The sequence below is a fragment of the Adelges cooleyi genome, unplaced genomic scaffold (assembly GCF_023614345.1).
Source record: "Adelges cooleyi isolate 19-005CV unplaced genomic scaffold, UGA_ACOO_1.1 ACOO_flye_CR_arks_rails_tigmint_CR_PRNA_30, whole genome shotgun sequence".
Taxonomy (NCBI): Eukaryota; Metazoa; Arthropoda; class Insecta; order Hemiptera; family Adelgidae; genus Adelges; species Adelges cooleyi.
Window position 1 is genome coordinate 20,413,874 of NW_026095971.1, and position 21,792 is coordinate 20,435,665.

The 21,792-nt window shown below is 28.2% G+C and overlaps 1 protein-coding gene and 1 long non-coding RNA gene across 2 annotated transcripts; both read left to right on the forward strand.

Annotated features, from left to right (window-relative positions):
• The first annotated feature begins 386 nt into the window (after nt 1-386).
• On the forward strand, nt 387-13,889 carry LOC126838456 (uncharacterized). The gene is made up of 15 exons (XM_050572868.1): nt 387-478; nt 814-880; nt 961-990; nt 1,086-1,148; nt 1,566-1,625; nt 8,851-8,880; nt 9,055-9,084; nt 9,169-9,201; nt 9,613-9,663; nt 9,974-10,015; nt 10,555-10,644; nt 11,015-11,068; nt 11,855-11,941; nt 12,012-12,053; nt 13,564-13,889. Exons 2-15 carry the CDS (start codon nt 820-822, stop codon nt 13,785-13,787), a joined length of 897 nt encoding a protein of 298 aa, XP_050428825.1. The 5' UTR covers nt 387-478; nt 814-819; the 3' UTR covers nt 13,788-13,889.
• LOC126838457 (uncharacterized) lies at nt 3,070-5,171 on the forward strand. Its single transcript, XR_007685699.1, has 5 exons — nt 3,070-3,291; nt 4,087-4,101; nt 4,316-4,402; nt 4,487-4,519; nt 4,641-5,171. It is a non-coding gene; the product is annotated as an uncharacterized LOC126838457 (long non-coding RNA).
• Nucleotides 13,890-21,792: the final 7,903 nt, after the last annotated feature.

The window sequence follows — 21,792 nt, forward strand, 5'->3', positions numbered from 1 at the left end:
AAGTTAAAAAATATGTACATCTTTTATATGCTCTATTCCCACTGCGTTCTCACCATACTTTGATGATTTGACGATGGCTTATTTAAATTAAAATATTAGTTTTTAAGAAATGTTGGTATCGATAAAAAAAAAAATTGCATATTGACGGTGTTTTAAGGCGTTCGTTTTTGAATTTTGTTTTTTCATTATTTCATCATGATAAAAAATTGAAATATATGTGTAGATCCGCATTTGTTTTATTCAACAGGCATAAATAAGAAAATATTATAAATATAGTAATGTACACCATAAATCGTAATAAAAAAAAAATTAAACCAACTGAGTACATAAATGAACTAAGTTAACTACAAAAACCTATTCGATTCTGATTCTTTGGTAGAAATATAAGCTCATTTATAATGTGCAAGAAAAACATTTAGTATCAAAAGAACATCAAGACGACTATTTTCTAAGAAAGTTTATCAGCTCAACAATTTTAGTAAGTATTTATGGCAAACTCTAAAAATTGTAATTTCACTAAAATTAGAAAGGCATGACCTTAATGACTAAAAATTATTAAACCGTTTTCATAACACCCCAAAAATGTAGGGTTTTAGAGTCAACAAACCTAAAGTAAAAAAAAAGGATTATTAAGCAAAATGATACAGAATTTCCTCCATGGGTTAAATTTTAATTAAAAACTTAACTTTTGTACGTATACCTTGCTATAAAAAAAAAGTATTAATTTAGCGGTCTAGGAATTTGGGACTAGTAAAAAATAATGTATATATATGTATTTGTATAAATTGTTTTTATGTTTATTATTGTTTGCAGATAAAAATGAAACTTTTCTGTGTTGTAATATTATTCGTTTTCGTAAATGTTTCGGCAGATGATCGAAGTAATTATTTTATTTTCACAAGTACCAATATAAGGATATTACAAATTTGAAAACAAATTCAATATTTCATTTTTTTACAGTGCTATATACGGATATGGTTCGCCGTACAAGTCAGTAGTATTGTTGAATTATAAAAAAACTATGATTTTTTTAAGTTTTTAAAATTCACTGATTTTATACATATTTTTGAAATTATGTATTTTAGATGAAGTCATCGAGCGTGCTTATAATATTAATGATTTATCTGTAAACGGAATTTCTGGAATAAGTAAGATATATTTAAAATAATTATGCTAATATATAAAAGTTTTCTATATATCAAGTTAGCGTTAATGTGAATTAATTAATTGTAAGGGATACGTCTGTAATAAGTATGATATATTTAAATATCATATGCTGATGTATAAATAATTCGTTATATGTACTTTATTGTGAAGTTATTTGTAAAATAATAAGTAAAATTTTGTATCAATAGTTTAAAGTGCACCAGGTATGTAGAACAGTGTACAGAACACTATTATATTTAAAGTAGAGATTACTAATAACCTAATCGAGGAAGTAGTATTAAGTTGAATGGCTACTGCTCAAAGCATGATTTCATATTATTCTAGAGCTTTATAAAGTAGCTAATTTGATATTATTTCAATCTTATAGTATAGTCAAAATCTTTATTTGTTTATTGTAGATGGATTGGAGTATGTAATTGAAGCAATAGTTGATGATAAAGATTATAATGGGAATTTCGGTAATCAGAATTATAATAATAATAAAACAGATAATAATAGATAAAAAATATAAAAAATTCTACATATATTTATCTTCGTTGCATTTGATAAGTGATAAAAATATTAAATTTTTCTCAAAAATCTGTATGGAATCTTCATGAAAATGTACTGGCCCTGTCAACCTCATCTGGTTACTCTCTTCGCCACAACTGCTTCAATTCAGCAATTATATTTTCAAAAAGGTTCCTTGGTCTTTTTTTAAAGACAGTCTTTGTCTACTTTGATATTTTTCATCTTCTAATTTATTTTTATGTAATGATATAATTTATATTAGTCAATCAATCCAATATATTAATTTATTTATTGTCAATTTCAGGCAAAATCAATTTTATGATCGCTCTACCAGGTAATAGTTTTCGTAGGGCTTCATTAAAATATTTCCAATATTTCATTCATATTGAATTTTCCAAAGAGATTCCCATTGTATTTAATTTTCAGTGGAACATATTTCTTCCGAGTTACTATACTAATACACATGTTTTTTTCTACCGTGCGCTTTGTTTTCCTGTTTATAATAAAATATAAAATTTTTGCAGTATCATAATTTTTGTTATAATGTTAATTTTAGATAAAATAGAAATTGTCGCCTGTATATTAGGTAAGACTTTCGATTGCACATTATGTTTCCACCCAGTTGTTTGATATTTTTTATACACACAACATTTTTGTTTTAATTTCAGCACCAATCTTCCGTTCCGAAATAGAAAGTAACTACATTATTAAATTTTATATTCATTACACTTAACTCATATTCTTTATTTATAATTACTTTGAGAATAATTATATTTACCTATTGACAAATACCATTATGTAATCGTATTCTTTTCAATTAAAACACATTCGTCGGTACATTAATATATATTTTGTTTTACATTTTAGAAGCTATACATTTCCAATATGTGTTGCAAATGCAAATAATAAATAAATTAAGTAATATAAAATTTAAAAAATGTATAGTTATGTATTTGTAGTTATTTAAATAAAAACTAGTTTAAAAGCTAATGATAATGGAAATAATTTTCCATTTGTACAATAATATTTTGCATTAATTTATAATTGGTCTAAGTTATCTCATTTTTAGAATGACTGTTGTATTTTAAATACATAAACCTGTTTTTATTAACTGCATAATAGTTTGACGCTTGATGTATTTCTTCCAGGATTACTTAATGTCAGGATTCCTATTCCTGAAACCCAAGGTAACAACGAAGTTTTCTATAATCGTAAAAAGCCTGTAAAGCTTGTTTTGGAGTTAATATTTGCTTCATTTAACTTACTCTGTTAATTGTTCCAAATGTAGATAAGTGACCAATGCGCAATATAAACAAATTTATATTACATATATTAAACATAATAAATTAACAACAATACTTTTTTTTAGTCCTCTACAACTTGTCTAAAATGTTAATGTGTAATAAATTATTGGAGATATCATACAGAATGAATACATGCATACATGTATACAAGCAAATCAAATCAAATTTTTTTTTTTTATTATTATTTCTTCTCAACACAGTCATTTCATAATTTTCGCAGATTCTAGATCTATACATTTTACACCCCTTGCAGAATCGAGAAGACGTCGTGTTAAACCAGCTTTAAAAAATATAATTATCCGTACATTAGGTAAATATGAATATGGAGTTCTATGTGTTTTGAACTATTAATATATTTATAAAGTATTTAACAGAACTAGTTTATCCCAATATAACAAGAATACAACTAATTTTAATTTTCAACTATTATCCAAAAACGCGATCACTAATAACACACATACTTTATTTTAATACAATTAGCATAGCTGTACAATATGGACATCATGCATACTCTATTATTTTGTTATGAATTTATTTTAAAAAATAGGATATTTGTGTCTTACACCATATAGAAAAGTAGTAACTATTAAGCTCATATTGACAAATTCCAAATTGACATATTGGTTTCAATAATATAAGTATGTAGGTACGTGAAAATATACTTTGTATTTAATTTCAGTAACCATGATTAACCAGTTTAATATGAAGCAACCAGAAATAAGAGACACCTTTTTCGAAAATAAATTAAAACAAATATAAATATGTCAATTTTAAACTTAGGAGAAAGATTCTAATCTCAAAATGTTCAGAGTTTGGGATTTGATTTTGAATAGCCATTAACTCAGAATTTGATTTATGCGACAAGAGTTCCCTTTTCCCTTTCGCCTCGCATATTTATTATGCTGAATCTTTTTATGAAAGTTCAAAATATTATATAAACCATTTATTCAAAAATTGCTATTAGAAATAAGTTGACAATTATACAATTAATTTAAGTTTTAAATGACTGTTATTTATCAAATATAATATGTATACAACTTGTTTTATTGACTGCATAATAATTTGGTGTTTGATGTTTTTGTTACATAAATTGCGATTCATGAAGCTGACGTTGTCAAAAGTAATTTTTCAATAGTCATAAATAGTGTGTATAGCTTATTGTAAAGGTGAAATTTGCTTCATTTTTTTATTTAATTTTGTTTATTTCAAACAAAAATTTTAATAAAATAAACTTTTTGTTGATAAAAGAGAGAGTGTAAGACTTTGCAACCATTATGAGAACCTAAAGTTTAATACAAGGTTATTGTATAGTCATTTAATAATTGTTTTTGTAGACTGTGGACGCTTAAATTTGACAACCCTTGTAGACAATAGAAGAGTTACTGGAACATCTTTAAAAAATATAACGTGACGTGCATTAGGTAAATATTAATATGGAGTTGTAAGGTTTATTGAGTACCTCATATAATATATGCATAATGATTTCTTGTATGTATTTCCTATAGGAACTAATATTTCTGAAGTTGATGATGACGAAAGTAATTCTGATTTTTCCGATAATCGTGAATAGTCTTTAAACCTTATATTGGAGTTGAAATTTGCTTAATTTTATTTCAACTATTATTATCAAGTTCAAGAATAATGTTTTTATATTTTTAGTTAAATCTTTATGGCGGATATGTCGTTTGATGGGATTGTACATGAGTGCACAATCACCAACATCCTACATAAAAAATGTTCTGATTGACACCAATAGGAATTGTATCATGGATGATGGAATTACACAAAAAAGATACAAACAAATTAATGGCGTATGGTGGGAAATGGACTTAGATGACCGTAGAGTACAACTACTTCAGGAGCAGTTGATATAATTTCGACCAAGAATTAATGGTACAACTCATCATAATTTATATTATAATCTTTTCGTTATCATAAATTATTTTCAACAAACAAAATCAAACTATACCTACATCTTAAAAATAAATCTCATCACTTGTTTCCTATTTCATTTATCTCATATTTTATTCTGTTATGTTTGGAATAATCTATTGATCGTTTTACTGGTCTATTGGCAATTGTATAATGTTCTAAAAAATTTAAATAAGTTAACAATCAAAATATTGTAAAAAAACGACCCCAACATGATTTTTTTTTGTGTTTTACATTAAAATTAAAACGCTATACGAATTAAATGAGTTAGTAATTAAAAAACAAAATTATTGTTAAAGCGTTATTATGTTTAAAATTGTATTTGTATAATTAATATTGAAACAATTGTGGTTGATCATATTGATAGATAGATGTATTTTAATTTAAAAATATATGTATAAAAATATTAAAAAATTATACTATGCAAAATATAACATAAACAATATATATTGTTTGTCTCTGTAGGCTAAGCTTGTTGTGAAGATAGGAGTACTTTCTTTTATTAGAACGTATACATATTATAAAGCAAATTTTGTGTAAGTTATAATGCGAATAAAGTAATAAATTTAATATTAAATACTAATAACTTAACTATTTAATTTTTTCATCAGAGGTTTTTTATACAGTTTTAATATTCTAAGCTATTGTAAAAACAAGATTATGTTGAAACAATCAAAAAAAAAAAAAAAAATATTCTAAGCAAACCAACAACAATATCCAAATGGTTGGTTGGCTATTAATATATTTGAAAAAACCGTACATGTTTTAGTCCCTCTGACGAATTACCTTAAGGCTAATTTAAAGACCCAAAAACAAAGCATTTAAGCTTTGTTAGTGTACTATAAAATATAGAACAACATGCAATTTTTTATTTCTCACAATTTTTAGAATATAACGATATTGTTAAGGGTGAAATAACCACGGAAGCTAAATAGTAAACTTGCTAAGATTGATTTAAATTACAATTTTATAAATTCATGTGATCTTAATCAATCTGGTAAACCACCAAATCAATTAATTCGGGATGGTTTAATAAATCAAAGGTCAGGCTATCGTTTTAGATTAAATATAATTATCATTAGGTACTTTGTTAACCATTATTGCTTTTGTTGAATATGATTGGTCACATTTAATTATTTGTTAGGCATCATTCAAATTTTAGTATTTCAGTATAGGTAGTCATTTTAAATTTCAATATCTGTAGCCGCTGAAATATTTTTTGTAAAACCATGATGGCATTTTCAAAAAATAAAAGTACTATTTCGTTTAATAGTATACCTCGGTCGAAGTAATTTGTATACACCACAAATAATAATAAAAGAAAAAAAAGTAAACCAGCTGTGCAAACAAATGAACATATTTACACTGAAATGAACCTATTCGATTACGATTCTTCAGTCGTAATAAAAGCTTTTCTGCAAGAAAGACATTTAGTTTCAAAAGTACATCAAGTCGATTATTATCCAAGATATTCTATCAGCACAACAATTTTAGTAAGCATTTCTAGCAAACTCTAAACATTGTAATTTCGCTAAAACTAAAAGGGACATAAGCTTAACGAGCCAAAATTGTAAAAAAAACACAGTAATAAGTATTTTTTATTGACAGGTTTATTTTTATCGGGTCTTAATGGCGTCCTTTAATAACATTTATAAGCAAACGTTTTTCTTATATATTTTTTACCAAAACATTTACAAATATTGCGGTTTACACAATCCACGAATTGGACAGAATTCAATAACAAATATTTAATTTATTTATTATCAGGCTTGATTTTTACTAAAGGGTGTAAAATGCAATATTTTAAGCTGTCTTCATAATACCTCACAAAAATAGTGCCTCAGTGTTTAAAAACCTAAAGTAAACAAGTTTCAAAAAAAATTGTTCGTCAAAAAAGTAATATTTAGCAAAATAATACAGATTTTCCACCATAGCTCAAAAAGTTAAGAAACTACGAATATTTAATATTTTTAATAAATATTGATTTTTTGACTTGTAGAAGGGGAAATATTTTTTAACACATATGGACATTCAAAATCGTTTTTGATAAAAACAACAACATTTTTCGTAACGTTACAAATTAATAAAAAAAAAATTTATAAAAATACACCCTTTAGTTTATATAATTCATTATGTTAAAGTTATATATCACTCAACACTATTTTAAAATAAACAAGTAACAATGCTTATTGCGTTACAATTTTAGTAGTCGACTAACACATTAATTAATAATTTTATTATTAATTTTACAGTAATTAATATGATTCATGTATTTTTTATTGACATTTTGACCCTTTCTATAAATATTAAAGCCATACTTAGGGAGACTATTATTGATATTTTTCCTTAACTGCGAGAAGGAACGTAAAAATTAGAATATTTGAATTAAGAAATTATAAATTATTACCCTTTACAGTACATATTAATGGAGAAAAAATAAGCATGTTTTCCGGTTTATAATATGAAATATTATCATTGGAATATAAAAATTATTTAAAAAAAAAAATGTTTGCCAAAGATGCACTTATGTGCGAGTTTTTTTTTTAAATTCTGTATTAACTATTATTGAAGGTTGTGATAGTCTGATAAAAAAAAACTATTAATAAACTAATCACCCAGTATATTATTGCCAAGAAATATACTACTAGAAAATAAATTTCAATACTTTTTATAACGCTAATAACTTTATTTCTAAGGATTTTTTTTTTAACGAATATGAAAATAAGTAGCCTAAGAAATACTGTGGGCTTAGTAAAAAAGAAATGTATATATTTATCATATAAAAAATAGCACCAAAACCTTCTCATCTCTGCTCCAAATGCAACTGTGACTCATATACATAACTTTGATGTTTATTATTATTTGCAGATAAAAATGAAAATGTTCTGTTTTTTAATACCATTTTTATTCTTAAATGTTTCGGCAGTTGAAGAAGGTAATTATTTTAAGTTCTCAAAAACCAACTTAAGATAGTTGAAAATTTGGAAAAAAGTTCAATATTTTACTTTTTACAGCGGTATATAAGCAGATAGTTTGCCGTACAAGTCAGTAACATTTTTGTTTTATAAAAAATGTTTTTCATATTTTTTAAATTCACTGATTATAAACAAGTTTTTGAAATTATGTATTACAGATGATGTCATCGAACGTGCTTTTAATATGAATGATTTAACTGAAGAAGATGATTCTGTAACAAGTATGATATATATTTGAATATTATACGCTAATGTATAAATGATTCGTTATGTGTACTTCATTGTGAAGTAAGTTGTAAAATAATAAGTATAGTTTTTGTCAATAGTGGATAGTGCTACAGGTATGTAGTACCAGTGTACAGAACTATATTATATTCAAAGTAGCGATTACTAATAACCTAATCGAGGAAGTAGTATTAAGTTAAATGGCTACTGCTCAAAGCATGATTTCATATTATTCTAGACCTTTATAAAGTAGCCGATTTGATATTATTTCAATCTTATAGTATAGTAAAAATCTTTATTTGTTTATTGTAGATGGATTGGAGTATGTAATTGAAACACTAGTTGATAATAACAATTATTATGCGGAATTCGGTAGTCATAATTATAATAATAACAAAACAGATAATAATAGATAAAAAATATAAAAAATTCTACATATATATATCTTTGATGCATTTGATAAGTGATAAAAATATTAAATTTTTCTCAAAATCTGTATGGAATCTTCATGAAAATGTACTGGCCCTGTCAACCTCGTCTGGTTACTCTCATCGTCACAACTGCTTCAATTCAGCAATTATATTTTCATAAAGATTCCGTAGATAGTTCCGTATTTAATAAAGATAGTTTTTTTCCTACTTTCATCTTTTTCTTCGTCTAATTTATTATTATGTAATGTAATTTTTTATATTAGCAAATCAATTCAATATCAATAATTTATTTATTGTCATTTTCAGGCAAAATTAATGTTATGATCGCAGTACCTGGTAATAGTTATCGTTGAATTTTATGAAATTATTTTATGTATTTTATTCCTATTGAATTTTTCCGAGTTACTACTAATACATATGTTTTTTTCTACCTTGAGCTTGGCTTTCCTCTTTATAATAGAATATCAAATTAAATGCAATTTTATTAATTTTTTGTAACGTTAATTTTAGACATATTGGAAATTGTTGTCCATCTAACGGGTAAGAATTCCCCCATTGCACATCATGTTTCCACACAGTTGTTTTATATTCTTTATACACACTAAATTTTCGTTTTAATTTCAGTACCTCGTAGAAAATTCCCCAACGCACTAAGAAGTAACCACATTTTTATATTTCGTATTTATTATACTTACCGCATGTTCATCATTTATAATTACTTTGAGAATAATCATACTATGTACCGATTGACAAATACCAATATGTAATCCTATTGGTTCCAATCACAACAAAAATATTTAGTTACATTAATACAGGGTGATCAACTTATCGTGAACCACTCAATATCTCTCTGGATTTAATTGATCATAGAATTGTTTTTTTTCTTAATGTTTTTATTCAACGTGATCTCAATTTCTCACACATTTTTTTTTTACCCCTCAAGAGTTTAAAATTATTCTCAAATAAAAAAGTTAATGAAATGTATGTGTTACCATTTAAGTTTCAAAAATTGATATAAAAAACGAAGTTGGGGGGATACATTAACATGTATTATGTTTTTCATTTTAGAAGCCATGCATTTCCAGGATCTGATGCAAATAGAAGTAATAAACAAATTAAGTAAATATAAAATTTAAAAAATTCACAGTTACGTATTTGTAGTTCTTTAAATAAAACCAATAATAATTATTTTGGGAGCCTTAAAGTCATAGAGCTATTTATGTTTTATGCTTAAGCTTTAGATGACCATTCGGTATATAATTTAAACCGTTTATTTAAACGTAGCTATTGGAAATAATTTTACATTCATACAATAATATTTTACATTGATTAATTGGTCTAAGGATATCAGTTTTAGAATGACTTTTATGTATAAAATACTGAATCCGGGTTTTATGAACTGCATTATTATTTGATGTATTTGTTACAGGACAACAGGTCTGGTTTGGTTTTTTAATGAATGAATCTCATGGTAATTAGCAATTTTTCTATAGTCATATTTAGCCTGTAAAGCTATTGTTTTAAAGTTAATATTTGCTTTTATATTAATATTATAATAATGTGTTATAATAACATAATGTGTAAAATTATCATAACAACGTGTAATGCCAAACAATAATTATAATAAAATAAACTTTTTGTTGAGGAGATAGAAAGAGAAGAGAGTGAGGCTTAATAACCATTTATGTTTTTAAATAGAAAAACAAAATATTATTACATATATAATATGTGTGTGTGCTCTAACTCAAAAGGGAGACATATACCCTGAATATGTTTGCCCCTTGTCGACCTTAAGTTGACTACAATGTTAATGTGTAATAGGTTTTTTGGGATTTCAAGTATAGAATAAACACATTTGTTGAGTTTTAACACTATTGACTGATTGTACAAAAAAAAAAGTTACATCACTATTCTTTAAAATGTATTGCAAATGTAAGGTATCACGAGCAACTAAAATATTTTTTATTTTTCTTATCTCTTCTCAACACAGACATTTAATCATTTTTGCAGATTATAAAATATTAGATTTGACAGCCCTCGCAGAACAGAGAAGACGTCGTGTTAAACCAGCTTTAAAAAATATAATCGAACGTACATTGGGTAAATATTAATATGGATTGTATGGGGTTTGAACCATTAATATTTATATTTATAAGGTATTAAATAAAAATAATTCACTCCAATATGACAATGACATAACTAATATTATTTTTTATAATTATTCAAATAAGTAATCAATACTAACACCATACTTTATTGTAATACAAATAGCATATTTACTTTTTTTTTTTTTGACTGTACAAATTTTAATACTTTTTTATAATAAACAACATAGTTGTGTCCTCCACTACAAAGAAAATTAGTACTGCTACGTACCAGGCTCCTAATGACAAATATCAATATGACATATTGGTTTCAGTCATAAAAAAATATGTAGGTACATTAAAATATATTTTGTATTTAATTTTAGACATCTCGTTTAACCAGTTTAATATGAAGCAACCAGAAATAAGAGACACATCAAGTAAGTAAAACATTTAATAAATTAATATTTATACATATTTTTAGTTCTAAAGAAAATTTATAAAATATTGATTTAAGTCTAATTAAAGAATGTACTCAATTTCCGAAAATAAATTAAAACAAATATAAATAGGCCAATTTTAAACATAGGAGAACGATTCTAATCTCAAAATGTTCAGAGTTGAGGGCTTGATTTTGAATAACCATTAACTCAGAATTTGATTTTTGCGACAAGGGGTCCCTTTTTCCTTTCTGCCTCGCATAATTTTTGACAGACTATTATTTATAAAATATAATATGTATAAAACTGGTTTTATTGACTGCATAATAATTTGATGTTTGATGTATTTGTTACATAAATTGCGATTCATGAAGCTGATGTTGTCAAAGGTAATTTGTCGATAGTCATGAATATCTGTAAAGCTTATTGTTAAGTTGAGATTTTTTTTATTTTCTTTATTTAATTTAGTTTGTTACAAACAACAATTTTAATAAAATAAACTTTTTGTTGATGATAGAGAGAGAGTGTGTAAAACTTTGAAACCATTATGAGAATCTAAAGTTGACTACAATGTTAATGTGCAATAAGTTCTTTGGACTTTCAAATATAGAAAAATACATATGTTAGGTTTTAACAACAATGACTGGTAGTACAATAAATTAGTTATGTCATAAATACTTAAAAATGTAATGCAATAAATGCGATAATAATGATAATGCATAAAAAAATGTTTTTTTATTATTCTTACTTTTTCTCAACACAGTCATTTAATAATTATATTCCTAGATTTGGGAGGCCTAAATTTGACAACCCTTGTAGAAAAGAGAAGAGTTACTGGAACATCTTTAAAAAATACAATGAGACGTTCATTGGGTAAATATTGTAAGGGTTTTTGAGTACCTTTATTAATATTATGAATAATGATTTGATGTATTTGTTACAGAAACTAATATTCCTAAAGCTGATGATGATGATGATGACGAAAGTAATTTTGATTTTTTCGATAACCGTAAAATTTCTTTAACCCTTAGGTTAGAGTTGAAATTTGCTTGATTTTTTAAATAATGTTTTTATTTTTTAGATGAATTTTTATCATTTTTATCATTTCGGTTGTGTCGTTTGATGGCATTGTACATGAGTACACAATTTCCAACAGCATACATAAAAGATGTTCAGACTGACTCCAATATTTGTATCATGGATGATGGAATTACACAAAAAAGATACAAACAAATTAATGGCGTATGGTGGCAAATAGGTTTAGATGACCGTAGAATACAACTACTTGAGGAGCAGTTGATATAATTTCGACCAAGAATTAATGGTACAACTCATCTTAATTTATATTATAATCTTTTCGTTATCATAAATTATTTTTAACAAACAAAATCAAACTATACCTACATCTTAAAAATAAATCTCATCACTTGTTTCCTATTTCATTTATCTCATATTTTATTCTGTTATGTTTGGAATAATCTATTGATCGTTTTACTGGTCTATTGGCAATTGTATAATGTTCTATATAATTGTTCTCATATAATTTAAATAAGTTAACAATCAAAATATTGTGAAAAAACGACCCCAACATGATTTTTTTTTTGTGTTTTACATTAAAATTAAAACGCTATACGAATTAAATGAGTTAGTAATTAAAAAACAAAATTATTGTTAAAGCGTTATTATGTTTAAAACTGTATTTGTATAATTAATATTGAAACAATTGTGGTAGATCATATTGATAGATAGATAGATGTATTTTAATTTAAAAATATATGTATAAAAATATTAAAAAAATTATACTATGCAAAATATAGCATAAACAATATATAATGTTTGTCTCTGTAGGCTAAGCTTGTTGTGAAAATAGGAGTAATTTCTTTTATTAGAACGTATACATATTATAAAGCAAATTTTGTGTAAGTTATAATGCAAATAAAGTAATAAATTTAATATTAAATACTAATAACTTAACTATTTAATTTTTTCATTAGAGGTTTTTTATACAGTTTTAATATTCTAAGCTATTGTAAAAACAAGATTATGTTGAAACATTAAAAAAAAAAAAAAAAAAATATTCTAAGCAAACCAACAACAATATCCAAATGGTTGGTTGGCTGAATATATTTGAAAAAAACCGTACATGTTTTAGTCCCTTTGACGAATTACCTTAAGGCTAATTTAAAGACCCAAAAACAAAGCATTTAAGCTTTGTTAGTGTACTATAAAATATAGAACAACATGCAATTTTTTATTTCTCACAGTTTTTAGAATATAACGATATTGTTAAGGGTGAAATAACCACGGAAGCTAAATAGTAAACTTGCTAAGATTGATTTAAATTACAATTTTATATATTCATGTGATCTTAATCAATCTGGTAAACCACCAAATCAATTAATTCGGGATGGTTTAATAAATCAAAGGTCGGGCTATCGTTTTAGATTAAATATAATTATCTTATTGATTTTTTAAATAATGTTTTTATTTTTTAGATGAATTTTTATCATTTTTATCATTTCGGTTGTGTCGTTTGATGGCATTGTACATGAGTACACAATTTCCAACAGCATACATAAAAGATGTTCAGACTGACTCCAATATTTGTATCATGGATGATGGAATTACACAAAAAAGATACAAACAAATTAATGGCGTATGGTGGCAAATAGGTTTAGATGACCGTAGAATACAACTACTTGAGGAGCAGTTAATATAGTTTCGTTCATGAATCAAACCTATAACTCTTAAGAAAATGTATAAAACTACTGTTACTTTATTGTAATAATATTTTTATACTGCACTAATATCCTTTTTCATATTGCACTAATAGCTGTAAATTTATATAATGTATTTCATAATAAATAGTTTTATTGACAATGATAATGTTATTTGTTGCAGATACTTAATACTTATTACCATACTATACAGATTATAATTTGAAACATTTTTAAAAATAAAATTCCTCTAATCCACTACATCTGTAGCTGTTTCTTCAATATTTTTAATTTTTAGTAAGTATATTAATACTTTCTTCACGATTAAACTCGATGGCACATTCATATATGAATATAATTATTTTCATTTACTTTATGTAGCCTTGCAACTCTATAAAAAATCACATTTATTTATTTTTACACATGTTTAATACCTAAAAAGTATTGCGTGGTCTAAGACTGAAAAAACAACATCACCAACATTTTTGCTATTCCTTTATAGCAGTTATATCAGTCTGATACAAGTCTAGCCTGAACTAATTTGTTTTATTTATTTGTGGAGAAGGCAAAGAAAACCGGGTAGTTAAAATCTAAAGGTCAAAGGGTTTTACTAACTTAACCGTACATTCAAAGTACTATTTAGTTATTCCGATTTCATACTTGTAAGTCTCTTAGGATTATTTTACTAATTATTTAAAAACATAATTAACTGTTTACTCTTGTCCTGCAGGATATATTGCATTAATATAGTATAATATCATTTAAAAATGAAAAAAGGCAGTTAAATAAAAAAGTTTTTAGACAGTCGTTTAGTCGTCATACGTTATACCTACAACTTATGAATAACTATGAGAAAACCCTTTTCACAATAACAATTTTAAATCGACTATAAATATAACTCTTATTATGTTTGTCAGAAATAGGTCATATCACTATAGTAATACACTAAAGTAAACATTTTTTAAGAAATTGTGTTTGTTTATTATTTTCATTAATTTTTGCTTGGTATTCAATTGTGTGGCGACAATGAATTTGTTGAGTACATCCCTTTCCGAGAGTAATCCTCACGGTTTGGAATACGATGATGAGCGAAACGATAACGATTATGATGTTATGAAATTCGACGACTACTTACTCACCAAAGAACCCCCTTATTATTTCAATCGAGTTTTCGTCAGTAAAGGAGATTCCTATAACGGAAAGTACATCATAAAGGTTTGTGATGAGATAATATAATATTATACGTAAAAGCCAGCACAGTTAGGATGTTTTGGAATGTGAATTTTAGTACCTGACAACAGTGAAGACTAAAATCCACAATGCAACAGAACCGCCAAATTTTGCAGACCAGTCGGACGACGACGAAGTAATATCAAAAGAAGAACGGAATAATAATGTTGGAAATAATTCTAACTTAATCTGCGACATAAAAAAAATGGCCGATTTGGGGCTTACGATGGACAACGATGAACAAAATCTGATGAATATCATCGATATGATGACAGCTAAGGAGTTTCATAAGTATTATTGGGTGAAGGTGCCACCAAATCAACCAATTGTGTTATGTCAAATCGGTTTACTCCCATTAGATTATTAGAAATAGAACCGAAGAACAGACTGAAATATATCAAGGACTATTATGATACGACCAACAAGATTGTTGCAACGGTTTCGTTGGATAAATTAAATAAATTCAGCAACAGTGTCGACGGAGAGGTAGCCTATGATATTTACACTGTTGCCGAAAACGACAAACCTATTGTAGAACCAAAAGTAAATAAGTTTCAAAAATAATAATCTGTGTCAGTGTTTTATAATATAATGTTACCAAACAATAGTATGAGACGTGTGATTTTACTCTAAATAAGGATGACCATTTCACTGATGTAAATTTGATTAGAGAAGATGAAATTTGGAAATTGCTCAAGTCGTGTGGCGTTGTGATAATAGACGTGTCCAGAGATAACGATGAGTTGGCGAGAGGTAGGCGGGTATTCAATGCATTATTAGAAAACATAATAAACGCCAATGACAATGACCACCAACCGCCGAATGGCTATCAAAGAATGTGTATTGTGATATCTACAGTCATGACTTGGGCGGGCAATAATTTAACAGTAAGTTCCAGTATTTTAGCACGATTGCAAATTTTAATTAATTGTTTCCAAAACAGATACTTAGGTAAGGTTTGAAGAATCGACCTTTTTCCGATGTTGTTGGGTATTAAATGTTTGTCGCGTTTCTTGATATAAAATTAAAACGTTAAAAAAACAATTTTTATCTGTAATCGTTATTGTACTTGAACATAAAATGTATGCTATAGTCTATACTATAGTTTGCTTCCTATTTTTTACTATGGGTAATATGTACCGGGAAAATGTACCTTTTCACTTACTTCATAATATTTTACTTATTGAGACATTGGGCTCTACCATCAGCGGCCAGACGTCAACTATATTATATCGAATAAGTCTAATAATACTGGTTTACAAGACAATCCAATATTACTGAATAATTATAATGTTTTGGAACCATTCACAGAAAACAAATTGAGGTGCACCTAAACTTGGTTGTATCAGTGACAACATTTTATAGGTGGTCGTACCTGGCATTAAGTTAAGTCAACCAAACGAAAGTTAACTTAATTAAATTATTACTCAATGATACAATTTATCCATTCTATAGTATACTATAGAATTTTTATTGATATTTACCTTTAAGTGTTTCACGGTTGTGTGATAAATTTTTTTAAAATTTTATTTAACAAAACTAGCTTATAAATTATTAAGGTCTTCAAACCGTGACCTCGGGACGCGACTTTATGTTTTGAGTTGTCATCACATTTTTGTATTAAAATACGATAATAAGTATATTGTCATATATTTTTTATCAAGGAAAATAAGGATCCGTATAATGTGAAAAATGGAAAAAACAGACGTCCGCATCCGGCATTTGAGGATCATTTTCAATTCGAGCAGGAAGTGCTGACTGCAGGAGTAATAATTTTTTACCGTCAATAGTATCTTAACTACATCTATTGAAGACCTATTAAATCTATTTACATATATGCTTAACTAATGTAGAGAAAATTGCCGTTAAAAACCATAATAGTATGGTCTGGAATCACATATGGGTTTGAACAAGATTTGTTGAAATTCGCCTTCGATTCATTTTTTTCCAACTCAAGCAATTTTTTAATACCCAAAAGTCTGAACTACGTACCCATTACTCATGTGGAAAATTTAGCCAAGTACGACTTGAACGCGGTGATATGAATCGGCAAAACGTCTCTAAAAGATTTTCTTTTTCTTAACTTCAACAGAGTTGTGTATAAATCGATGACCGAATCCGAACGATTGGAGTACAGCTGTATTTTCGCCGTTGATCCCTGGCCATCGACTTTACAGCAAATCATCATGGTACGCTTTTTGATTAGAATTTCGGTACGATGAGTTTATGTTGTAATGTTTTAATTCATTTACACAGGCTTTTACTCGGGGATGTAATGCGAAAATATCCACATTTGTGCCTTTGGAGAAATTTTTGGATGATAGCGACCTTCGTGTTAGTGTGAGGTAATTACTGACTAAAATATTGTTATAATGCACTAGGTATGTCATGTTTACAGGGCACGCACAGGCACATCATATCGGCCAACATGAAAATTGAACCTAGCATCGATCATGTGTGGCCCGAATTTCAGTGGTATGGCAACAAGTCATCGATAAGCGACCAGATGGAATTGTTGATGGAGATTTATAAAATAGAACATAATATCAAAGTAAATGTCACGGGTTCTTTATAATGGAGAGTAGAGATAAAAGCAGGACCAAGAATTAGTGGAAATAAAACAGAATATGTTTTTCTACCAGTGGATACTTGAGTTGAGGTGAGGTTTCATTGCTTTAATAGGAAGTTTGCCATCTGGTTTTATCTAAACAGTGGTTTGGGCATGACATAAGGAGAGAGTAATGGTTGGATACGAATGAGAATGATACGAAGACTGATGATGTGAGACATGGTGTCGAGTGGAAGTTTAGGACAAGAGCCAAGGGTGATCGACCCCAACTGGTTGGGATAAAGGCAAAGTGGAAGAAGTGCTTCATAATACTTGTTTAACAGTATCGGATAAATAGTTATGATGTCACATTTATCGCAGAATATTAAAATACTTGTACTCGGTCCACCAGCTACGGGAAAAACTAAATTGGCTCACAAGTTGGTCAATTATTATAACGTTCAGTACTTGGAACCAAACAAATTGATTGACGACTACATCGCTAATATTGTACAGTATTTATGGTATCATACCCGAGTGACGTACCTGAGTAATTATGGTTTGACACTGTCCACAGAGAAAGGAAATCATGAAGTTACGAACACCTTTGTCTGTGGATTCGATAGACGATGTCGACCACCCCGAAGAAGATGTGCACACTAAAGAAAAGGTGGCCAAATTAGAAAAAGAGCTAAACGCACTGTATGCATCTATAGACCAAAACGATGGGCGATTGGAAGACGTTCATTTGATTCCGTAAAATCAATAATCCATCTATTTCGGGCGTTAGATTAGTTTTTCGGTTGTTTTTTTTTAGGCTTTTCCGAAAGAAAATATCGCCAAAATTCTCTACGAATGTCAATTATATTTTGGATGGTTATCCAACATCAATCCGTCAATTTAAATTACTTTTCTCCGACCCAGACTCGCCGGACAAAATGGACGAATGCATAATGCCCGGTAAGAAATTGTTTTTTAAGTATTCATAATCCTCTCTGATGTAAATTCATTCCAAAAAAAAATAATATTTCTGGGTGATTTCTCATGAACACAATACCTAATTTTTATACATTTTCAAGTAGCTGTACGCATTTATAATTTAAAAACATTTTAAAATCCTACTGATGTAGAGCTGGTGGTATGTTTAAAACAAAATCCGTTGTCCCAACCACTTATGGAAATGTATACTCAAAACGAAGCGTCCATCGTTGAGTCGAAGAGTGCCAAACGACGGTTAATGTTTTCCGATATTACCACCATTTCCTCATCGAATCCCAATTTAGTGTCTTCGCCGAATATACCCGCCAAAGCCGCCAAACCTATTCTGAAGATGTCTAATAGTGGCAGCAGCCAAAAGAGCAGTCTGAATAAGAAACGATTGACCTCCTCAAAAAGGTACGAGAATGGCCTCCGGATAACAGCTAATCGTAGTGGGTATTTAATAAGGATTGCGATTAGTTCTCAGATTCATTGGAACGAACAAGACCTGAAAAACTTAATGAAAATGTTTGGAATATATTACATACCTATTCAAACGCTTGATTCGCCGTATCCTACGTTGAAATTTGGCTCTGCCATAAAAGACATACCGGAAGCGGACCTATCCATAGACAAATTGTTTAACGCAGTTCTCAAACAGTTCAGACTAAACCAACGTAAAAAGTAGAAATATACAATATTTGAAATCCTACAATAATTACCTACTTACGTTTGTGTAGATTTATTCCCAGGAATGTCGTCTTCGAAGACTAAAATTGATCTGGAAACGATCAGTAGAGTTTCGACTGAACAAAGTCAACAGGAAATGGAACGAAGAAAAAAGCTGATGGAAAAAGTAAACTATTTCCGAGTTTAATATCGACCTTCAATAGTAATCAACCTTCAATGCTCAATTTTGATACGAATATGTCTTACTTCATCACCACGTCATGTCACGAAATATGTGAATATGTGATAAGCGATAAGAAATAAGAGATTATACATGAGATATCAAGAGCCTCTCTCTTGATATCAAGAGGCAGATTAGGAGGGAAGGTAGAAATAGTCTAGAGGGAAAAGGAGAGGTTAGGGTAGGAAATCCCTGCCGTTCCAAATCGCTTATTAACTGATAAACTTACTTACCCTATTCCTCTTCTCCTTTCCGACATAACTGAAGCGATACGAAAGTTAAATTTTAAATTTAATTAATAGGTAAATAGATTTTTTGACATCAATGTATCTTATTTAAGTTATCCAGCCTCCAATTACCATAGTCATGATCTAATGTCTTTCTTTTAAGGAAAAAACTAACAATTATAATTTTATAGCTTACAATTTCTTTTAATTACATTTTAGAAGATTTAGCATTATTTTTGTTAGAATTGTTCTGTTTGATAGTTTTGATCGAGTTTAGTCGTCGAACAAATTAATTTAAATCCAATAATTAATGACCGCTATCGTATTTAAACAGTGCAGGTTTTAAAAATGTTTAATAAATTTAATCAAGAAGTACATTTTTAGATGACCCTCTTGGAGGAATTTGAACGTTTGACGGATTTTGAACACCTCGAAAACATTTCCAGCGAAGAATATCTAATAAAATACATCACTCCGACATTAACAAAATTGTTTGTTCAAGTTGCCAAAGTTAGACCGCGTAACCCGATGGAGTTCATGGTAATATTAATTGGAATACATTTTCGACATGGGCATCTATTTAATTCTCAAAATAGATCTAAACCTCTCTGGCTAAAACTGATAACAACCGAGTCTCTTTTAGGCCATTTAAATTTAGACCCTAAATCTTTAAACACTAAACTGACTATAAGCGTTTGAAAATTTCACAAACATAAAAGTCACACTAACAAGCACTTTATTGCACCAAAAAATTGAAAATTTTACTCCTTCCCCTTTAAAATCGAGAGAAACACCCAAAAAATGTACATAATTTTCAACTTAAATTACACTGTTTCATATATTTTATAAGAATTGTAGAATTATTTCAAATTTGTATGGAATATTCTTTAGATATAGTAATACCGATAAACGTTGACAACCAAAAAAATATCACCATAAACCCTTTCCCTTAAAATGGGTGGTAACTTTTTCTTTATTAGGCTGTTGTAGGTGAAGTTAATGGTTTAAGGTCTAAAAATAAGGAAAATTCTCAAAAATCAGTAGTCAAATTTTTTTTTTGGGAAAAACCAAACAAGATGGAGAAAAAATACTTTGACCGAAGTCAATTTACAGGTTGTTATATTTTCATCGTATTTGTATGTTTACAGGCGTATTTGGCTCTGAAAGAAAACCCGGAGAGTGTACCGCATTGTCCCGGTTATTCCCGGAACGGTATGAAATTACAAGAACTGCTCAACCGGATGTCACTGATTTCCGGTGACGAGTTAACATCCAAAAAGCCTCTATTGGTGTCGGTCGACGGTCGCCAAATCACAAACGTGGACACTTGTGTTGAAACACATCCGGATTCGATTGAAACGGAATTAACGGCTTTAAGCGAGCACGAATTGAATTTCGAATATGAAACCATGTCGATGTGCGACAGTAACCGTTAGAAATTTTCTTGTTTTTTAGGACTACAATATTTCAACTGAGTATTATAATAATTGGACACGAATTGTGGTATTGTGGTTCGTGTTGGTCACTCGGCTCATTAAAGTGTATTCCATAACCGAAATTGTGCGTTTTTGTGTATATCACATACAATAATTATCCCTTATACCTGAATGAGTAACCGATAAGTTTACCATACGGCCTTAAGAATATAGCAGACTCGGCTTTTACCAGGCTAGATATCTCAAACTTTTTTAATCGTGAATTAAAAAAAAACTTGGCGTAGGCGTGTGTTGTGTTGTCGGTATTGATTATAGCAACGTAGCAAACCATATTATATCACAGTATTTTATATTTGCAAAATATTATATTACCGAAGCGAAATTTCCTCACCTCCCATCGAATGAGAAAAGTTTTTTCTAAAGCTTAAAAAATATTTTGCACGTTAACGTATCAAGTTTTTATACTGACATACAATTTTTTTGTTTACAATGCAGCCTTACCACAATCGTACAACTTCTTTGGTGTTTAACTATTAATCCAACAATTGAATTTAGTATATATTTTTCCCGTTGGAAGAATCAATAACATATATTCATATATGAATTTCAAAGGCACCTTTTTTTTTATTTAACAGCAACGTTTTTCGTTATGCTGTCAGCATTTCTGTCCAAAACCTA